This window comes from Nannospalax galili, unplaced genomic scaffold (genome assembly GCF_000622305.1).
Source record: "Nannospalax galili isolate Female #2095 unplaced genomic scaffold, S.galili_v1.0 scaffold185, whole genome shotgun sequence".
In the NCBI taxonomy this organism is placed as follows: domain Eukaryota; kingdom Metazoa; phylum Chordata; class Mammalia; order Rodentia; family Spalacidae; genus Nannospalax; species Nannospalax galili.
In genome coordinates, this window is record NW_008355474.1 from 2,581,918 (window position 1) to 2,600,400 (window position 18,483).

At 49.3% G+C, this 18,483-nt stretch overlaps 1 protein-coding gene across 3 annotated transcripts; it reads right to left on the reverse strand.

Annotated features, from left to right (window-relative positions):
* Positions 1 to 506: 506 nt before the first annotated feature.
* On the reverse strand, positions 507 to 17,400 carry Isg20 (interferon stimulated exonuclease gene 20). Of its 3 annotated transcripts, none has more exons than XM_008852854.3 (4): positions 17,179 to 17,396; positions 16,195 to 16,447; positions 4,276 to 4,476; positions 507 to 736 (listed from the first exon to the last, which is right to left on the reverse strand). In XM_008852854.3, the coding sequence occupies exons 2-4, from the start codon at positions 16,420 to 16,422 to the stop codon at positions 632 to 634; spliced, it is 534 nt and encodes a 177-aa protein (XP_008851076.1). In that variant the 5' UTR covers positions 16,423 to 16,447; positions 17,179 to 17,396; the 3' UTR covers positions 507 to 631. The 3 variants fall into 3 exon arrangements, with proteins under 3 accessions (XP_008851076.1, XP_017658576.1, XP_029411824.1); XM_017803087.2 differs by having other exon boundaries at positions 673 to 917; positions 17,179 to 17,400; XM_029555964.1 differs by lacking the exon at positions 507 to 736 and adding an exon at positions 3,090 to 4,020 and having other exon boundaries at positions 17,179 to 17,400.
* Between the last annotated feature and the right edge of the window lie 1,083 nt (positions 17,401 to 18,483).

Genomic DNA, 18,483 nt, shown 5'->3' on the forward strand with positions numbered 1-18,483 from the left:
AAGGACAGGGGATGTAGCAATGGTAGAGCACTAGGCCCTAGATTCAGTCTTCAGCACTGTAAGAAAGAAAACAACATCAAAACCCTCTATACATTTAAGCTGGATATGATGGTTCATATTTACAATTCTAGCACTCAGGAAGCTGAGTCAGGAGAATTACAAGTTCTAGGTGAACCTGGGCTCAGGAAGAAAAGAATTAAAAAGCAGAGTTTTCCTGTTACTGCCATGTACACTGCTCTCTGCAGTGTATTAAATAAACCTGGGAAAGGAGGGAGGGAAGGAGAGAGGGAAGGAAGTTGACACTTGCCCACTTCCTGAGCACAAGTCTTTCTTCTCTGTCACCATCATGCATACTGGGTCCTGGTCACTGCTATCTGGGCTCAGACAGGAGAAAACAAAAGATGAGAAGATCCACAGATGGAGTAGACAAAATATAGAGCCATTTATTACTAAAGATATATTGTTTTCCAAAAGCAAGAGAATTGCTGTCATTTTTTATAGGATGGGTTTTGTCTTTTGCTTTTTTTTTTTTCCAGTCTTTTCTTTTTAAAGACAAGTCTAACTCTGGAAAGCTGCTGTCTTGAAGGAGTAGAGCCTCTGTTCCTTGGAGAAGGGGCTGGAAGAACTTCAGTCAGACAGCCCCTCGTTGGGCTCGGGTTCTGAGTCGCTGTGAGATCTGATAGAGCTCCATTGTGGCCCTTGCATCTTCCACTGAGCTGTGTCCAGACCAGTTGTTCTGCAGACGCAGGTAGAATAGGAACTATGGGTGGGGTGCATCTGGAGGCACCCTGACCTCCCTGTTCCTGAAGTGGGTCAGCAGAGGAGGGTCTCCCTGAGGCCCCTGACTCCCAGAGTTTGAAAAGGTGTCAGCATGTGGCTGGAGGTGGCCTGGCTTTGCTGTCACATATAGGGCAGCTCTAAAAGGAGGGCAGGACACAAGGAGTAAGCAAGGAACTCCAGTGAGGGAAAGGTAGGGGGACAAGGCTGTTCAAAGAGGGAAAGGGCTTCAGCTAGTAGAAACCAGCAGTCTTGACCATCCCTGGACAGAAGATAAGATGGGATGATATCCTCCCTTTCTGTCTCCCCCAAGGGATTGCTAGCACCTGGGAGCAGGGGGAGGATGAGCCACTAAAACACAAGCTCTGTGAAGATAGGGATAGGGCCAGGGTGAAGCTGAGGCCTGCCAGGGAAAGCCTTGAAGGCTATGGCCTATGCCAGCCTATGCCAAAAAGTTGAAAACTCATGGGAATGGGGTGCCAAGGAATTCAAGGGCCACACCTTCCATTCAGGAAGAAGTGATTACCACCTGCCACCTCTGTGCCATTCACGTGGCCCATGGAACCTCAATATAGGAGCTGGATCTGATCACCCTCCATTTTATTGGTAATGAAACTGAGGATCACAAAGGATTATGGAGCTGGGTCTTATATCCTACTGGAGCCTTAACCAAACCAACTTCCTACAGGCACCCTTCACCTCTACCACCTTCCTGGCCTGTCCTGAAGTCCTTCCTGCCTGTGACCCAGCTCCAGGCCCAGTGGAATGTTCAAGTCTGACTGTTCTTCTGGTGTCCTTCTGCCCAGAGTGACCTGTCTGTCCTCACAAGGGCTTCTTTTCTATACTCCAGACAGTGTTGGGGGCACCCCAGGGAGGCACAGCTCAGATAGACTACATTTCATTCCATGTTATTAACAAGCAGGTGGCTGTGGTGCCTCCAATGCTCCAGGTGTTACTGTGCTAGGTGTCTCCAAGGACCTGTCCTACTATCACCTTCACTTGACAGATGAGGAAACTGAGGCACAGGGCATTTTTGCACTCCAGCGTACTATCTGAGGAGGAAGCTGCAGGTGACTGAAGTATCTATCCTCTGCCTACCAGCTGGGGGGGAAGTCAACAGCTCTGACTTTGGTTCCAGTTTCAACTCCTCTCCTAAGGGGCTCTGTGACCTTGGCAAGCCCTGAGCCTCTCTGTGCCTTTTCCTCTTTTGTAAAATGGACCTGGGCACACCCGCCTCACAGAAAAGAATGAGAGGATGCTGGTACCCAGCACCCACAAAGGCCTTTCCCCTCCTGTGGGAGGCTCAGATCCCCATGACCTTGAGGGGAGGGCACCTCTGACACCGACAAGCTCCCAAGTCAGCCTGTCCTTGGGTCACATCTGGTCTCTGTGATGAGCAGAACCACTCCCCTTAGGCAAGGGCCAGAGGCCAGGTTCTAAGGACATCTATGCAGGTGGGAAGCTGCTGGGAAGGGTGGGCACCGAGTCCCTGGAATAATGAGGGATGAAGAGACAGAGCTTAGGGGTGCTGCTGACCAGGCTCAAGACCCCCAGGACAGGGCCCCAGCTGAGAGCCACAGAGAGCAGTGAAGGGCAGGTAGACAGATACTCATAAGGCACTTGACTCATCCCCAGGCTACAGCATGCCCCTGGGGTACAAAAGAATCCAGGACAGTCATCATGGACCACAAGACTAATAGAGGCCAGGCTCAGGTCCAGTCCTAGTTACAAAATAATTCTTGCAGATGCAGGATAGGTCTCCATGCCACCAGCCCCCTCAATTAACCAAGCCATCTCCTCACTGCAGGCTCATGCTCCCCTTCCCACTCTATCCCTCTCTCCAGCATTCTGTGACCAGGACATATCCTGCAAATTTCACTGCATTTCACTGTTCTCTTGCCTTGGGGACCACCATTCATCCCTGTTCTCAGGACACTGTCCTTCCTTCCTTCCGTTTTTTTTTTTTTTTTTTTTTTTTTGACAGCGTCTCCAGTAATCCAGGTTAGCCTCAAACTTGCTATGTAACTGAGGATGACCTTAAATTTCTGACCTTTCAGGGCTAGAGATATGGCTCAGTAGTTAAGAGTACTGACTGTTCTTGCAAAGGACCTGGGTTCAATTTCCAGCACCCACATGGCAGCTAACAACTGTCTGTAACTCTAGTTCCAGGGGATCCAACTCCCTCTTCTGATCTCTGAGGTCATTGCACGACACGGGCGCACTTACACACACGCAGGTAATACACTCATATACATAAAATAAAAATAATAAATTATATAAAAAAAGAAAAAGTTCTGACCTTCCTGTTCTACTTCCCAAGTGCTGGGATTATAGGCATGCACCAGCATTCCTGGTTTATGGTAGTGAACCCAGGGCTTAGTGCATTCTAGGAAAGCACTCTGTGCTATATCCCTCCTGCCTTCTCTTCTATCTGACACTCTGTAGAGCATGCTGATGATCTGAAACTGGGCTGCCTCCTACCAAGAGCTCCTTTCAGACAGGGGCAGATTGTGTTCACCCTGAGACCCAGCATCTGGCATGGAGCAGGTGCTAAACAAAGAAACACAGAAGCTGTGTACAAACCCACAATACTGGCTCTCAGGAGGCTGAGACAGGAGGATTGTAAGTTTGAGGCCTGACTGAGCTACATCTCAAGACTATGTCTTTAAAAACCAGAGGTAGAGTGCTAGTTGACATGTTACGTTCAAGGTCCTAGGTTTGATCCCCAGCACTGAAAAATAAAATTAAAAAGCTGTTGCCCAAGACAGCCCTTGTGCAGTGCAGTGTTTGGCCCAAGACTCTCAGCTCTTCCCACTTGGATGAGGTGAGTCCCACCCCCATGTCCTAAGGAAACAGCACTTGGAAACTGCTGACAGAAATACATGACAGGAAGTAATGTGTAAGGACCCACTGTGAGCACATTGAAGGTGCAGGCTTTACTGCCTCTGAGGAACTGCAGTAGCAGAAGCCTCATATGCATCGGGTCACCAGCTCAATTTAAACCAGGAAGCCTGAACTGGGTGCATCCACTTTCTTTCCCTAGTAGCTCACTTCCTGGGATCACCTTGCCGAGAAGGATCCTGCACTCAATTCCTTGACACACCACACATAAGCACACAGCCTCTCAGGAGTTGGGGGAAGAATCTTGTGCTTCCACATTTGCACTGGAGCCCCTGAAGTGGTGGTATGGAGTCCTGGAGGGTGAGGCCTGGAGCCAGCTTAGATAGGATGGCACTGACCTGCCTGGAGAGAAGAGGAAGAAGCTGGGGAGGAGAAGGAGGAGGGGGAGGGGGGAGAGAAAAGAGAAAAGGAGGCTCTTCACTTTCAGGAGCAAGGAGAGAGAGAAGGAGAGGAGAGAGTAGAGACTTCTTGCTTGGAGAAGGGAGGGGAAGCAGGAAGCTCATTTTGAGCAGGGGTAAAGGGAGGAGGGAGGGAAGGGGAGGAAGGGGAGGAGGCTCCTCTCTTGGAGTAGGAGGACGGAGAGGAGAGGCTCCTCACCTGAATACTCTTGTGCAGTAAGCGCTCACTCAGCACTCGCAGGGACACTCGCTTGCAGTGGTCTAGCTTGGCCTCGTGCCACAGCAGCCTGTCTGTGGACGTGTCATAGATGGTGTAGCCACTCATATCCTCCTTCAATGCATTGAAGTCATGCTTCAGGTCATGGCCCACGACCAGCTTGCCTTTCAGGAGCTGCAGGATCTGTCCAAGAAGACACATGCTCCGCACACGTCCACCCTGGATGCTCCAGGGACCCTACCCCGTTATAGTCATGGGGCTGGCAGGAAGCCCCTCCTGGACTTGTTATATGACTATGGGCAAATCAACCTCCCTCACTGAACTACAAACATACTGTCTACAGAGAGAGGCCCAGATCACCCCTGGGCCCAAGTTTGTGAGGAGCCCTACCGTGGACTGCTCCATGGGAAGGGCAGAGTTGGACCCTGTTCAGCAATCTTGCTGTGGCAGGCAGAATGATAACCTGCCCAAGATGTCCACGCCCCCTGAGGAGAACCTGTGAACATGTACCTGGGGGTGGGGTGTCTAATGTACAGGTAGAACTTAGATTGTTAAGATGACCTTAAAATAGGGAAATGTCAGGCCTGGGGTTGTAGCTCAGTGGGAAAGCTCTTAGGTTCAATCCTAAGCATGTTTCCAGGGTGGGTCCCCTACAAGGGTCCCTTATTTATGGAGGTCAGTGATTCCTTTTGAGAACTTGCACGGTGTTGGTAGCTATAAATACAGAGGAAGAGCCAAGGTCAAGAGGCTGGAAAGGGAGACAGAGGAACCAGCTTTAGTCTTCTTTAGTCTCATGAGGCCCAGGTCAGACTTTTGAGCTTCAGAACTTTAAGATAATAAACTCATATTGTTTTAAAACATTAAGTTGATGGCTTTGCTCAGCAGCTTTAGAAAACTAACTCAGCTAGGAGGGAGGGCTGGATTTAACTGAATTTTACAAAAGAGAAAAATGGAATCACAAAGGAGTGAAATAATTTACCCAAAGTGTCTCTGACAATTTTGAATAAAAGAATCAGGGCTGGGGGTGTAGCTAAGTTGATAGCGTGCTTGCCTAGCATACACAAAGCCCCGAGTTCTATCCCCAGTACCACATAAACCTGGCATGGTGGCACATTCCTGTAATCCTGGCACTTGGGAGGTAGAGGCAGGATGATCATTTCATAGTGAGTTCAAAGCCAACCTAAGCTACATGAGACCCTGTTTTAACAGCGAGCAAAGAAACCAAAAAAGATGGACTGGAATGCCCCTCCCTTTCCATCTAGGCTTACCTAAAAGTCTCCAGGCTGGGGAGACCCTGGGGAAAGGCCACACAGAGAGCTGAGAAAGTCCAGTACCTGCCACCAGACAGCAGGCAAGTGAATTTACATATGATTCTTGTCCACTGGCCCTGCCACACCATCCCTGCTCCACAGCCCTGCCAGACCACAGATGGAAGAGCAAAACAAATGCTGCCATTGTTTATGCCATTGCTTTGGGTGGTTTGCTAAGCACTCTCAGAGAACTGGAACCATCACATAGCTAGTTAGTGCCAGAGCCTGGCTTCAAAGCACCTGCATGTCACACACTTGGGTAAGCTGAGAAGGTAGCAGACCTTAGAATGCCCAGCCCCACATCTTACGTGTACTCACAAGCCTCCCCTGGGCCTCCCATCCACACCCTGGCACGTAGCAAGTGAGCCATTTTTTTTTTTATCCTGGCTAGAAAGGGGCATTTGGAAACAGAACCGGGTATCTGTCCCCTGCTTGGGCCTTGGGGCAGCTCTAGCTGCCTTCACCTTTTTCAGTTTGTAGCCATTACCTTAACCTGCATCCAGGAAACAGCTCACTGCTTGGCTAACACTGCTCCCCTGCCTGTTTCTCCTACTAGATGGTCACTGGCCTCCAGGGACATCATGTGGTCCCTTTTTATATATAGTTTCTTAACAACCCAGGAGCCAAGGCTCAGATGTACCTTGTCCATATCAGAATGTTGAAAGCCGTTCTATCTGAGGCAGGAGAGAAAGACAGGGAAAATTAAGGTGGCATGAAAAGGAAAAGGAGCTCCTCCCCCAGAGTCTCCCCAGTTTCTTGCCAGCTGAGTCAAGAATTCCAGCACAGGCTGTGGAGGTGGCTCAGTGACTAAAGCACTTGTCATGCAAGCATGAGGACCAAAGTTCAGAGCCCCAAAATCTACATAAAAGCCAAGCAGGCATGGCAGCTACCTGTAAGTCAGCACTGAGAAGGCAGAGATGGGGGAATCCCCAGGCAAACTGGCCAGCTAGACTAATCAGAACTAGCTGAGCAAGGGATCCTGATTCCACAGATAAAGTGGAAAGTGATCAAGGATACCAGACATCAGCTACTGGCCTCCATATGCATGCACGGACATGCGCACATGCACACACATGCAAACATACATACACACAGGCATGCACACCATGCATACACATGCAAAAATATTTCTAGTACCATCAATAACGTTTGTTGTGAAGATTGCCTACACAGGGGCAATATTCTTTTATATAGAGATATTTTCAAATAATATTAAAATAGCAATGTAGCAAGGTGCTCAAAGGTCAGAGTACATGTGACCTTCCAACAAAATCCTTCCTCTTTCCTAGATATGACTGCAATATTCTGGGAATCTCACAAGAAAAGGTACTTTTTTAAAAGAGTAAAAACATGTCTTAAGTCCCCAAGTAACCCTTGTCGCCTAGGGTAATCCCATCCAATGCACAATGGAAACTACCCTATGATCTCTTTTAAGTACTTTAGCAATGGTGTGAGATGCAAATTCAGAAGCCACCCAAATATATCTATGGTTATTATAAAGACACTCAAGGGGATGGGGCTGGAGAGTTAAGAGTGCTTGCTGCTCTGCATCGAGTGGCCCACAATTGTCCTTAACTTCAGCTCTAGGGGATCTGACACCCTCTTCTGGCCTCCACAAGCATGTGTGTATACACACAGGGACATATACACAAATAGTAATAAATATTTAGAAGAAAACACTTAAGGAGGACGCTCTAGAGAAGCCTATGCTGGGATGCATTGCCATTCTTTTCTGAAGGACTGCTGCTTTTATATAGTGCTGAGGATCAAACCAGGGTCTTATGCATACTAGGCAAGTGCTCTCTTACTGAGCTACGGCCCCAGACACCCCCCCTCCTTCAATGTCCATGCTTAAAACTCTATTAAACTCTCTTCTTGTGTGATGGAACATGCCTTTAATCCCAGCACTCAGGAGGCAAAGGCAGGTGGATCTCTGTGAGTTCAAGGCCAGCCTGGTCTACATTGCGAGTTCCAGGCCAGCTGGGACTACAGAGAAACCCTGTCTCAAAAAAAAAAAAATCTATCTATCTATCTATCTGTCTGTCTGTCTGTCTGTCTGTCCGTCCGTCCATCCGTCCGTCTATCTATCTATCTTATCTATCTCTCTCTGTCTATCTATCTATCATCTATCTATCTTTCTATCTATCTATCTATCTATCTATCTATCTATCTATCTATCTATCATCTATCTAATCTTCTTGTGGGACTTGGTGGTGCATGCCTATAATTTCATGACTCAGTAGGCTGAGGCAGGAAGGTCTTTAAAATCTGAAGCCAGCCTGGACTGCATAGTAAGTTTGATGTCAGCCTGGACTATAGTGTGAGATCTTATCTGGAAGGAAGGAAGGAAGGAAGGAAGGAAGGAAGGAAGGAAGGAAGGAAGGAAGGAAGGAAGGGAGGGAAGGTCTTAATAAACTCCGTTTCACACTGGCTTATCCAGAAATTCCTGTTTGTGGTGAAGTCAGGAAACCCTCCTTCACCTGAGTGGAGGACTCTGAAGGAACTCTGCAGGCTGCTGCAAGTGCAGCCTGGAGCTGTGTCTCTAGGCCATGCCTCACTGGCATGAGACGTTGGCTTGCTGTCCTGGGCTGTTTCTCCAGCCTGCGGTGCCACTCACAAGGCTCTGCTGGAGGTGGTTGCTGGGTAGGGCTTGCATTCCACTTGGGGGCCTTTGAGAAAGCATACCGTCAGAACAAAGGTACCCTGTACCTTACCAGGCATGTGTTTAAACCGGGAGTGTCACTTAAACGCAGTCACCCTTGCTGTCTGTAGGGAGGGCCGGTGAGCCTCATGGTCACCAGAATCCTCACAGTGCAGTGCTTACCTACTCACATTCTCCTGTAGACCTTGTCATCTTAGATTATAACTAACACAAAGCACTATGTAAACCGCTGTTCTATTGTGTTGTTAGGGAATAATGACAAGAAAAGTCTGGGTACCAGGTGAAAAAGCTCATTCTACAAAGTGCTTGCTGCATAAGCATGAGGACTGGAGTTTGATCCTCCAAACCTACGTAAAAAGCCAGCGTGGTGGCTGGGGAGGCAAGGGGAGGCAAGGGCAAGTGGATCTCTGGCCTTACTGGCCAGCCAGCCTAGTCTACTTGCTGAGCTCCAGGCCAGTGAGAGACCCTGTCTTCCTGGGGAAGGAAGGGAGAGGAAGGGAAGAGGGAGGGAGGGAGAAAGAAAAAAGAAAAGAGAGGAAAAAAAATGAATGAAAGGCAGGCAGGTAGATAGCACAATAGAAATACTCCCTTAAGTGGACCCCAGGGTTCCACTTGGACACTCACACACATGTGCCTCAGTATTTACACATGTACCCACATCTACACATACACACAAAGAAAAAGGAAGATGTCTGACATTCTCAGAACAGATGAAGTTTTTGAAACTATTTTCTAGCTTGGTTGGTTGACTCCACAGTGGAACCTGTGGATATGGAGGACTGACGGAAGAGGCAGATTCAGGAGGTGGACACAGAACCCAGATTTTCCATTCCCAACAGGCCATGGAGACAAGACTGGTCTGAGGAGCACACTGAGGCTTTCAAAGATGACTGTGAGGCATGTGGCTTGAGTGCCCTGGGCAAGGAGCAGCTGGTATGCAGGGGAATGACTGTGCTGCTAGGGAGCAGGGAGCAGGAGGCAGCAGGGGGCTGTGGTAGTGTTCCTTTCCTTGCTCACATATTTTGGGTTCTGGAACGGTGGGGCCTGTTTTTCCTCATTGAAGAGTCACCCAGGCCCAGTTAACACAAAACCCAGAGGAAGTGGTCTGCCACCAGCTCAGAGATGGACACAGCAAGTCCTAGACACTGTGTGAGTGTATTATGACATGGAGATTCCTGGGAAATTCATCATTTCCTGAGCGCCAGAGGCTGGGGATGGGGGGTGGGAGGCGGGATTCATGAGACAAGTGAAAGTAGAGGGGGCCAATGAACAGAAGGGAGAGGAAGCAGGGAAAGGGGAAGAGAGTAATTGTCAGGGACTCTTCAAAGATCTGAATCCAGGGAAACTGCTAGGCTTGCTGAGTGGCCTCAGGGTGTTAAGGACCCTTTCTGGCCTCAGTTTTCTTCTGGGGACTGATTAGGCCTCAGGGGCCCAGTAGCAGCTGGGGTTCCACCAACTTTCTGAGATGGGGGCTAGGAAGAGGAAGAGGGAGGAGCTTCAGGGCCCTCTGACCAGCTGGCACTGACTTTGCCTAACACTGAGAATGGAAACTCAGTTTCCTGGAAAGAATTGAAATAGGGGTGGGGACATGGTGGATGCCCTTTTCGTGGCCAGGAGCTTATCTCACTCCAGGGCCCTCAACAAGATTATTCTGAGTTTCATTTCACAGAGGAGGAAGCTGCCTTCTGCTCTCCTGCCTGCACATCCTTTCTCTGTGGGTCCTCCTGTTTGCCAGCATTTCCCAGATGGGCGGGCCTGATCTGGAGCACTGGGACCCCATGGCAAAGGTACAGGATCAAAGTGGCCAGGAGTAGGGCTTTGCCAGCCACTGCAGTTTCCACTTCCCTGATCAGCCTGGGCCCTGGTGGCAGCTGGGAGCCTGCTGCTTCATCGCACTTCCACATATGCAGTCCTCCCCTGGTTCCTGTATCTGGTGATTCATTGCTGGCTGCCAGCGGAGGTGACAGGGGCTGTGAGTAGGGATGCAGTGCCTTCCTGTCACCTTCAGGAGTGGCCTCAATCTCCCTCTTTCCTCTTGTCTCTTGCCAGGCTCTCCCATCACCCTACCCCCAGCTCACACTGCTTACCCTGGGTTAATGGCACAGTGAAGTTGCCTCCCACACCTGGCTGAGCTCCACAGGGACCTGCCAGGTGGCAGAGCCCCAGCAAAGCCACAGGGCAGGTTCTAGCTGAAACTGTCCCCTGTCCACAAGCTACCTCCCTCTGTCTTTGTATTAACTCACAAAGGCGAGAAACCAGCTATGAGAAACTACTCTTAGGTTTCCAGGAGAAAGAACCACATGAACCTGCCAAGAGGAAGCCCTGAGACTGAGTGCTGACATATCACCTGCTGTGTGTCTTTAGGCAAGTCATTGCCTCTCTCTGGCCCTCCTCCTGAAAGAACCCTCCAGGGTTTCTCCATTAGAGCCCTATTGCCATTTGGGGCCTGAGGTGTGTGCTGTGTGGGGTGATGGGTGGGGGCTATTGAGCAGCATGCCCAGCATTTACTTACTAGCTGCTCCCACCATAGTGGCAACCAGAATTGTCTCCATGGGGGCAAAATTGCATCTCATGGAGAACCAGTGCTCCAGATAATGGTCAGACCTAGCTATGTGGGGTGATAAGGGACATCTGCTTTACACTGTAAAAGGAATATTATCACAGTGCTAATGAAAAGAAAAGGAAGAACAGGGCACGCCTATAATCCCAGGGTCTGGAAGGCAGAAACAGGAGGATCAGAAGTTTGAGGCCATCTTGGGCTACATGAGACTGTGTCTCAAAATAAAGTAAAATAAGTTAAAAATTAGAGGGTGGGGCTGGTCCCAGTGGCTCATAGTGCCAGCACTCCTGGGCAGATCCAGGGGGCTCAGGTTCTGGCTACAACAGCCTGGCTTATTGTGTGCTGTGAGCTGGGCCTACCCACTGCTCCTGCCACAGGAAGAAACCTGAGGTTGAGGGGCATTGGACAGAAAACTCTAGATGCACTTGACAGTTGCCACTGCCTGTGGCTCTGAGAAAGGGATGGCGGACTTCTGCCCTCTGGGGCCCCTTGTCCATTTGGGGGCCCATGAGGATGATCTTTCTTTGGGATTAAAACATTATAGATAGAGCAGGAAGAAACAGCTCAATCAGTAAAATGCCTGCTGCACAAACATGAGAACCCGAGTTTGAATCCCCAGCACCCACGTCTGTAATCCTAGTGCTGGATACACGTGTGGAGATGGATGGATCCCTGAAGCTCACTTGCCAGTCAGCCTAGCTAAATCAATGTGCTTCAGGTTCAGTGAGACCCTGTCTCAGAAATAGGATGGAAAGAAATCAAGGAAGACACAGGAAGTTGGCCTCTGACCCTTACACATGTGCATACACAGGTATGCACAGTTGTGAACAAGTACATACATACCAAACACACATACACAAAATTATGGATGATGGACTTAGAAGCAGCTCAGTAGTACATTTGCCCAGAACGAGCCTTGTTCAATCCCCAGTACCACAAAAAAAAAAACAACAAAATAATATGACTAATGAATGGAATCCAGTTGTCTCAAGGGTCTTGACCAACACGATACTCTGTCCTTGACCCTGAAAACCAAGGACAAGCCATTCCCTAGGGCCAGGTACTGGGTCCTGTCCCCTAACACATGCCAGATGTTCTGATGCTGAAAGGCACAATAGAGCATCTAAGCTCCAGGTCTGGAGCCAGAACAAGTTCTACCTCTTCTCCTCGTTGCACAGCAGACCTTGCACCTTGGTCTCATCTGAAAAGTGGGAGTGATGACACTGGTTACCTCCCTCTTGCCACTGCCATGGAAATAAAGTGTGTCCCCACCTAGAACATTGTGTAGAACATCATGCTAGGTACAGCTGAGCTATTGTGACATCCCTGTGTTACAGGGCTCTGATGAGGTAGCTTGGAGAGGTTAAGCAACAAGCCTAAGGACACACAGCCAGCAGGTGGCAGAGCTGGGAGTGGGCCCCAGTGCAGGGTCGTGCTTGCCCTTGGCCCTACCCACAGGCTGTGTGAATAGCACTGCAATTCACAAAGGGGTAAACAGCCAAAAGCGACTTGAGCACAGAGGCAACTTTATTGCTGAAAATCAGTTCTACTCTCATCCTACAGCCATTCCAGGGCAGCCTTCCAATGCCAGGCACAATGTGCTCAGTGCATACAGATGAAGCATGTGGCTGGAGCTGTGGCCAGGCCGGCCATGAAATTCATGGGCAGCAAGAGGGTTGGCGATTCACATGTGAGAATCCAGCTAGAGGGTGCAGGGAAGGTGAGCAGGTGATAAAAGCATGCTAAACCCCTAAGGCTAGGAGACCTTCATCATTTAGAGGACTGGGGATAGAGGACAGAGGGAGCATAGTATAGCTCAGGGTGGGCAGGGCTGAGCTATTTGAGGAGGCAGGAAAGGCAGTCAGAGTTTGCGGAGCCCTGGGTGTTTGACAGGGCTACCTTGGGCAATGGGGAGCCTCTGAGGTATGTGAATGGCAGGCAACTATGATCTGAGTCAGGCTGGGAGAAGTTTCCCTGCCAGAAGGCAGAGAATGAGGGCCAGCAGCAGTGGCTGCACTCTCAAGGGACTCTGGGGATGCTGGGGTATGCCCAGGTTTTATGCCCTTTACTCTCCCAGGCTTATTTAGTGAACAGCAGCCATAAGCCAGGTGCCATGTGGGCCATAGCCAAGTCACCTACACAAGGCCAGGAAGGGGAATTATTACTGAATCACTCAAGGGTCAAAAAGTTGCCCAAAGTCACACAAATTGAGAAGAAACCTAACAGTACCTGGGGGTTCATATGTGTCTCCAGAGACCTGCCTAGTCTTTAGTGGCTTCAAGTTCCTGTGATGGGTTGAACCCTATGTCTTATACTGGAACTCAGGATGTGGCTCAGTCCCTAACAGAAGCAGGTGTTTTTGTACCTCTGGATTCAGTCTAGGTGTGAACTCCCAGGCCAAGGTGCCCAAGGACCAGGGGAACTGAAATGTGAGAGTTCTGTTCTGCTCTGGGCTCTTCTGCCTCCTCCTGTCACTTGGCTGAGGAGGGGGTCCAGGGACATATGGTCCACCCTGACTATTCTATGGGGACTTCAGGATGGGGAGTTCCTTGGAAGGTCTTTGAACCTCCCATAATGTCTGGACAGCTCCTGCTTCTCATCTTGCTGTCCCTCTTTCCCTGAGGACTCTCCTCTTCACTCTCTTTCCAAACCTTTCCTCCTATCTGCCAACAATGACTCGGGCCCTCATAACTGCTCTCTAGGGCCTTGTGCTGACCCAGCCTTCACCCCTATCTACCCCCAGAGCACCCCTCCCTATTCTGCTTATCTTGAAACTGGCTATTAATCCATCCATGCTTCAAGAATCTTCCATGGCACCCTTATGGCCAGCCAAACTGCATATACATGCTCTTCTCTATCTTTCTACTAGTCTCAGTCTTTCCAGATCCATGCTGACCATATTGTGGCCCTCCCTGGGGTCCCCCAATATCCCCTCAGCACCTTAGAACATTGTTTCAACAGAAATAGAATGTAGGCCCCAAGTGCAACTTTATATCACCTAACAGTCATAAACAGTAAAAATGGGGTCAGGGATGTAGCTCAGCAGGTAGAATGCTTGTCTAGCATGTGTTTGATCTCTAGCACCACATAAACGAAGTGTGGAGGTATACACCTGTAGTCCTAGCACTCCAGAGGTGGAGGTAGAAAGATTAGAAGTTCATGGTGAGTTTGAGGCCAGTATGGACTATGTGAGACTTTGTCTCAAAAAACAAAAGGAAAAAAAAATTTAATTTATGATCCTTTCAACATGTGATCAACACTAAAAATATTATTGCAGTATGTTATGGCTCTTTTAAAAATATAAGCAATCACATCTTAGGATGCAGCTCAGGGATAGAGTGCTTGTCTGGCATGTCCGCTCCTTCCATTTAATTCATCTTGGGATCACCTACAATACCTAATGCAATAGGGATGCCACACCGAGAATTGTCAAACTGTATTAAGGACCAGTGACTGTAAATGTTCCATACCAATGAAACTTCCTTTCACAGATCTTCCTTTGTTGTTGACTGAACTCATAGATGTAGAAGTTGGGGCCATAATGGGCTAAGATGAGGTTGAACTGGAGCAGTGTGGGCTCCCAATCCATTATGGTTGGTATCCTAAAAACAGGATGTTTGGATAAAGGTGCACACATTCAGAGAACACCATTTCTGCAATATGTTACCGACAGCCTCTAGAAACTAAGAGACCCAAAATAGAATATCTGTTCCCTCACAGCCTTAGAAGGAATCAGCCTAGTCAACCTTGGTCTCAGACCTCCAGCCTTCGGAATGGAGACAATACAATAAATGTCATTTAAGTCACCAAGCCATGGTACTTTGCAATAGCAGTCTTAGGAAGCCAGTACCCTTAGTTCAAGGGAACCAGTTTCATCTGTAACTTGGGATCATAAGGTAAACAATAAAGAGCTAAGCATGGTGGTGCACACTTGTATTCCCAGCACTTGGGAGGTAGAGGCAGGAGGATCAGAAGTTAAAGGTCATCCTCAGCTACATGGCAAGTTCAAGACCAGCCTGGGATACATGAGAGCCTATCTCTAAAAGCCAAATAAAATAAAATTTAAAAAAGGTAAACAGCAATAAGAGCTAACATTTTGAGTATAGCAGTCCCATTATCTGAGGGGAATCAGTCCCAACACCCCCATGAATACCTAACCCCACCATTCACATAAAATGGAACAGCACAGAACCTGTACATGTCCTCCCCACACTTTCAATTTCTAATAACTCACAGTACCTAGTACAGTGTAAACACAATGTCAACATTGTTTTGTTGTGCAGTTTGGAGAACAATGACTAGAGAAACAGCTCTGCAAGTACAGAGGCGATTTTCTCTCCAACACTTTCAAGTCATGGAAGGTTGAATCCACAGTTGTGGAACACTCAGGAACTTTGCACAGGCGTTCTTTTGGGGCCCTTTCCCACCCGACAACAGTATGCTGCCAGTAGTATTTTCCCCATTTCCTTTTGCAAATGGGGAAACTGGATGCAGAGAGGTTTTGTGACTTGCTTATGGTCATTTTGCTGATAAGACAGCCAGGACTCAAAGTATCCACTTCCCAGTGAGACAGTTCATTCCTGAGAGCCCCTTGGGCAGGGCTGGGATGAGGAAAGAATGAGCTCAGGGCAAAAGTGCAGGAGGGCACCACGGGTCTCACGTACTCAGTAAAGAGCAGCATTGTTGGGACGTTATGTCCAGCCTTCAGGGCCCTGGCATACACTGGGCATCTTCGTGGAGACCAACCTCAAACCAACCTCAGTTCCTGTGATGTTGAGAACTTCCCCAAGCCCCTGCTGAACCTGCCCAGGTATGACTATTCTGGGGAAGTTTCTATTGAGTTAAGTTTTGCTTTCCCTTTAGTCATGCAGAGAAACAGAAAGTTTTACCTGGTGAAAACATGACCACAAGCTAATGGGTGAGAGGGTGGGAAACCTTGGGCTTCAAGGTGAGCAGGTGGCCGGCCCTAGGCCAGAACACAGTCTGAAGGCAAGATCTCCTTTGGCCCAGGAAGCTCTGGCCTCTGTGTCAGCACCAGCTCAGTCTGGGAGCCTTATCTCTCAGGCACACCAGCGCAGTGTGGTGTAGAAGAGAGGAACATCAGGTGGGACTCAGTTTCTCCATCACAACACCAGGAAGTTGGACCAGATAGATGCTCTGAAGCTCCAGGTAGGAGCCTATGGTTTCTGCTGGCAGGAACCTTCCCTTAGGAGCTATGATGGGGACACCCTAGAGTTTTTACCAAGCAATGTGGGGAATCTTCCATGGTAGAGTGATAAACCACAGACCCTAGTAAAAGGAGCTAGGGAGGTGGAAGAGGGTCCCATGCAACCCCTGCTGGCTTGGGTAGCTCCTGGTCTTTCACTTACCTCTAGCCTGGCCTCCCCAAAAGGCGTAGCCCTTGCCATGTGCTGAGGTGTGATCCCGCTGACCTGGGTTCTGTAATCAGTGATCTCTCCCTCAGGCCGGATGTACTTGTCATACAGCACTGTGCCACAGAGGTTCACAATGCTGCAGCGGGCCAGGCCACTCACACAGAGAGGTCCCAGCCCCACCATCTCACAGTCCATGGCCACCACCTCTGGGCTTCCTGCCATGTTCCTGGGTGACTCTCAGACAGTTCTGGAGGGGCAGGGGGAAAGCAGGATGTCACTCAAGGACCAATAAACCTCCAGACATCCTGGGCCACCACCTAGCCAGCCAACACCCTCAGCCTTGCCCTTTGTCTTGTGAACAAAAGTCTCAGAAAAGTCTAGCATCTTGAACTGAACTTCCTGCAAGGTTGACCAACTGATCAGCACTTCAGTGACTGTGGAGAGTTTGGAAAGTTGCAGATCCAGAGTCTATCCACAATTTATCTTGGATACTGTTTAGCCCTTAAATAGCTGGTCCTGGCCCACCTGTTTCAGAATTAACTTCTTGTGACCAACCAAAAGGCTGAGTGTCATCAGATGGCATCTGAGGCCTGTAGCTGAGATTTCTCTTTGCTGCTTACTCTTTCCATTAAGTATTTGAAAAGGGTCTTGATTTATGACTTTTCTTTGTTCTGTTACCATAAAAACTTCATGAAACTGTTACCACGCTGGAACACGGAATTTTGGAACATGGAATTTGGGATAACCTGAATCTGTGTCATACATATTTGGCCAGAATAAGCTATCTCTCGTCCCCTTTGAAGTGAGAGTGGTTTCCAATGCCATCCAGCAACAGGGGAAGCTGGCCTCTTGCCATCCCACCCGGCTTCTCTATGCTGTGGGTCCTAGGTCCTTCTGGCCCTGTCTGCTGCCTAGGGACCAAGAAACCCCCCTCCCACTGCCTCCCAGGCTGGGCAGCTGTGTGCTTCCCGCTCTCACCTGCTTTCTCTGTTCCCTGGGCTCTCCTCTGCCTCTCTGTTGCCACTTCTCAGTCACTCTGGGCAGTGACTCATCTCTAACTCAAGCCCGGCATCCCGACCCCGTTTCAATTTCTGGTTTGTTATCAAGGGAAGTCAGGGGCGGGAGGCTGGGCGTGTGGGTTGGGCCACTCCATCTCCCCAATGCCGCCAGGTGGGGATCTGGCAGGCTGAGTCGGGGCTGGCTGCCTCTGGGTGTCCCTCCTCTGGCCCTGCCCTCCCCCACCTAAGATGACGTGTCTGACGTGGATGGAGTGGATTGCAACATCTTTCTTTGCTTTCTCACTCTCCGCCCAGAGAATAAACATCTCCAGGATTGGAGCCTGGGGAATGTCCCCAACTTCTGGGATCTGCTGCCAGTCTCATACTCTTGTGAGGTCTTCTGAGGGCAGGGCGAGCTGCTCTGGGGACATAGGGGCTATTAACTGGGAAGGGCAGACGGTTGGGCTAGGAGAGGCCCAGCCCTTGCCTCTGTGAGCACAGGGGAGGTTGTGGGGAACCTTTACTGGACTCTACCAGTTGAGTGCCTCAGTGGGCCCAGTCTCAAGCTGGGACAGTTTAAAGACAAGGAGAAGCAGGCACTGAGCCAGCAGCCAGGCCATTCTTCGTCAGGGGCTACACTCCTGGAATGGGACTCCAGAGCTTTTAGGATAGTGCTTAATGTGCAGGGAGCAGGGAGCACTCTGTTTTTTGATAAACAAATGAGTTACAGTTTGGTCAGAAAGGTAATCAGCTTTCTAGGAGGAACACTCTCTTGTAATCCTGGAATGAGGGAACAATGACCAGGGGAGAGCCAGCCCCACGTCCCTGCGCAGGTCTAGGAGGCTGTGATGGTCCCTGCTATCACAGAGCTTTGTGGTTTGAAAGGGAATTTCCCCAGATCCGTGGTGTCTCTGCTAAGCCAGATGGCTGACTTTAATAGACCTCAAAAATCAAATATTGGGGTTGAGGATATAGTTCAGTTGGTAGTGTCTGCTACACACACAGGAAGCCCTGGGTTCAATCCCCATCTGGGCATAAACCAGGCATGGTAGTATCCTGTAATCTCAATACTGGGGGACACAGACATCCTCAGCTACACAGCAAGTTCAAGGCCAACCTGGTCTACATTGAGACCCTGTCTTAAAAAAAAAAAAAAATCCCAGTCAGGCATGGTAGCTCATACCTTTAATCCCAGAACTTGGGGGACTGAGGCAGGTGGACCTCTGAGTTCCAGGCCAGCTAGAGCTATAGTGAGATCTTGTCTCAAAAAAAAAACCAAAAAAAC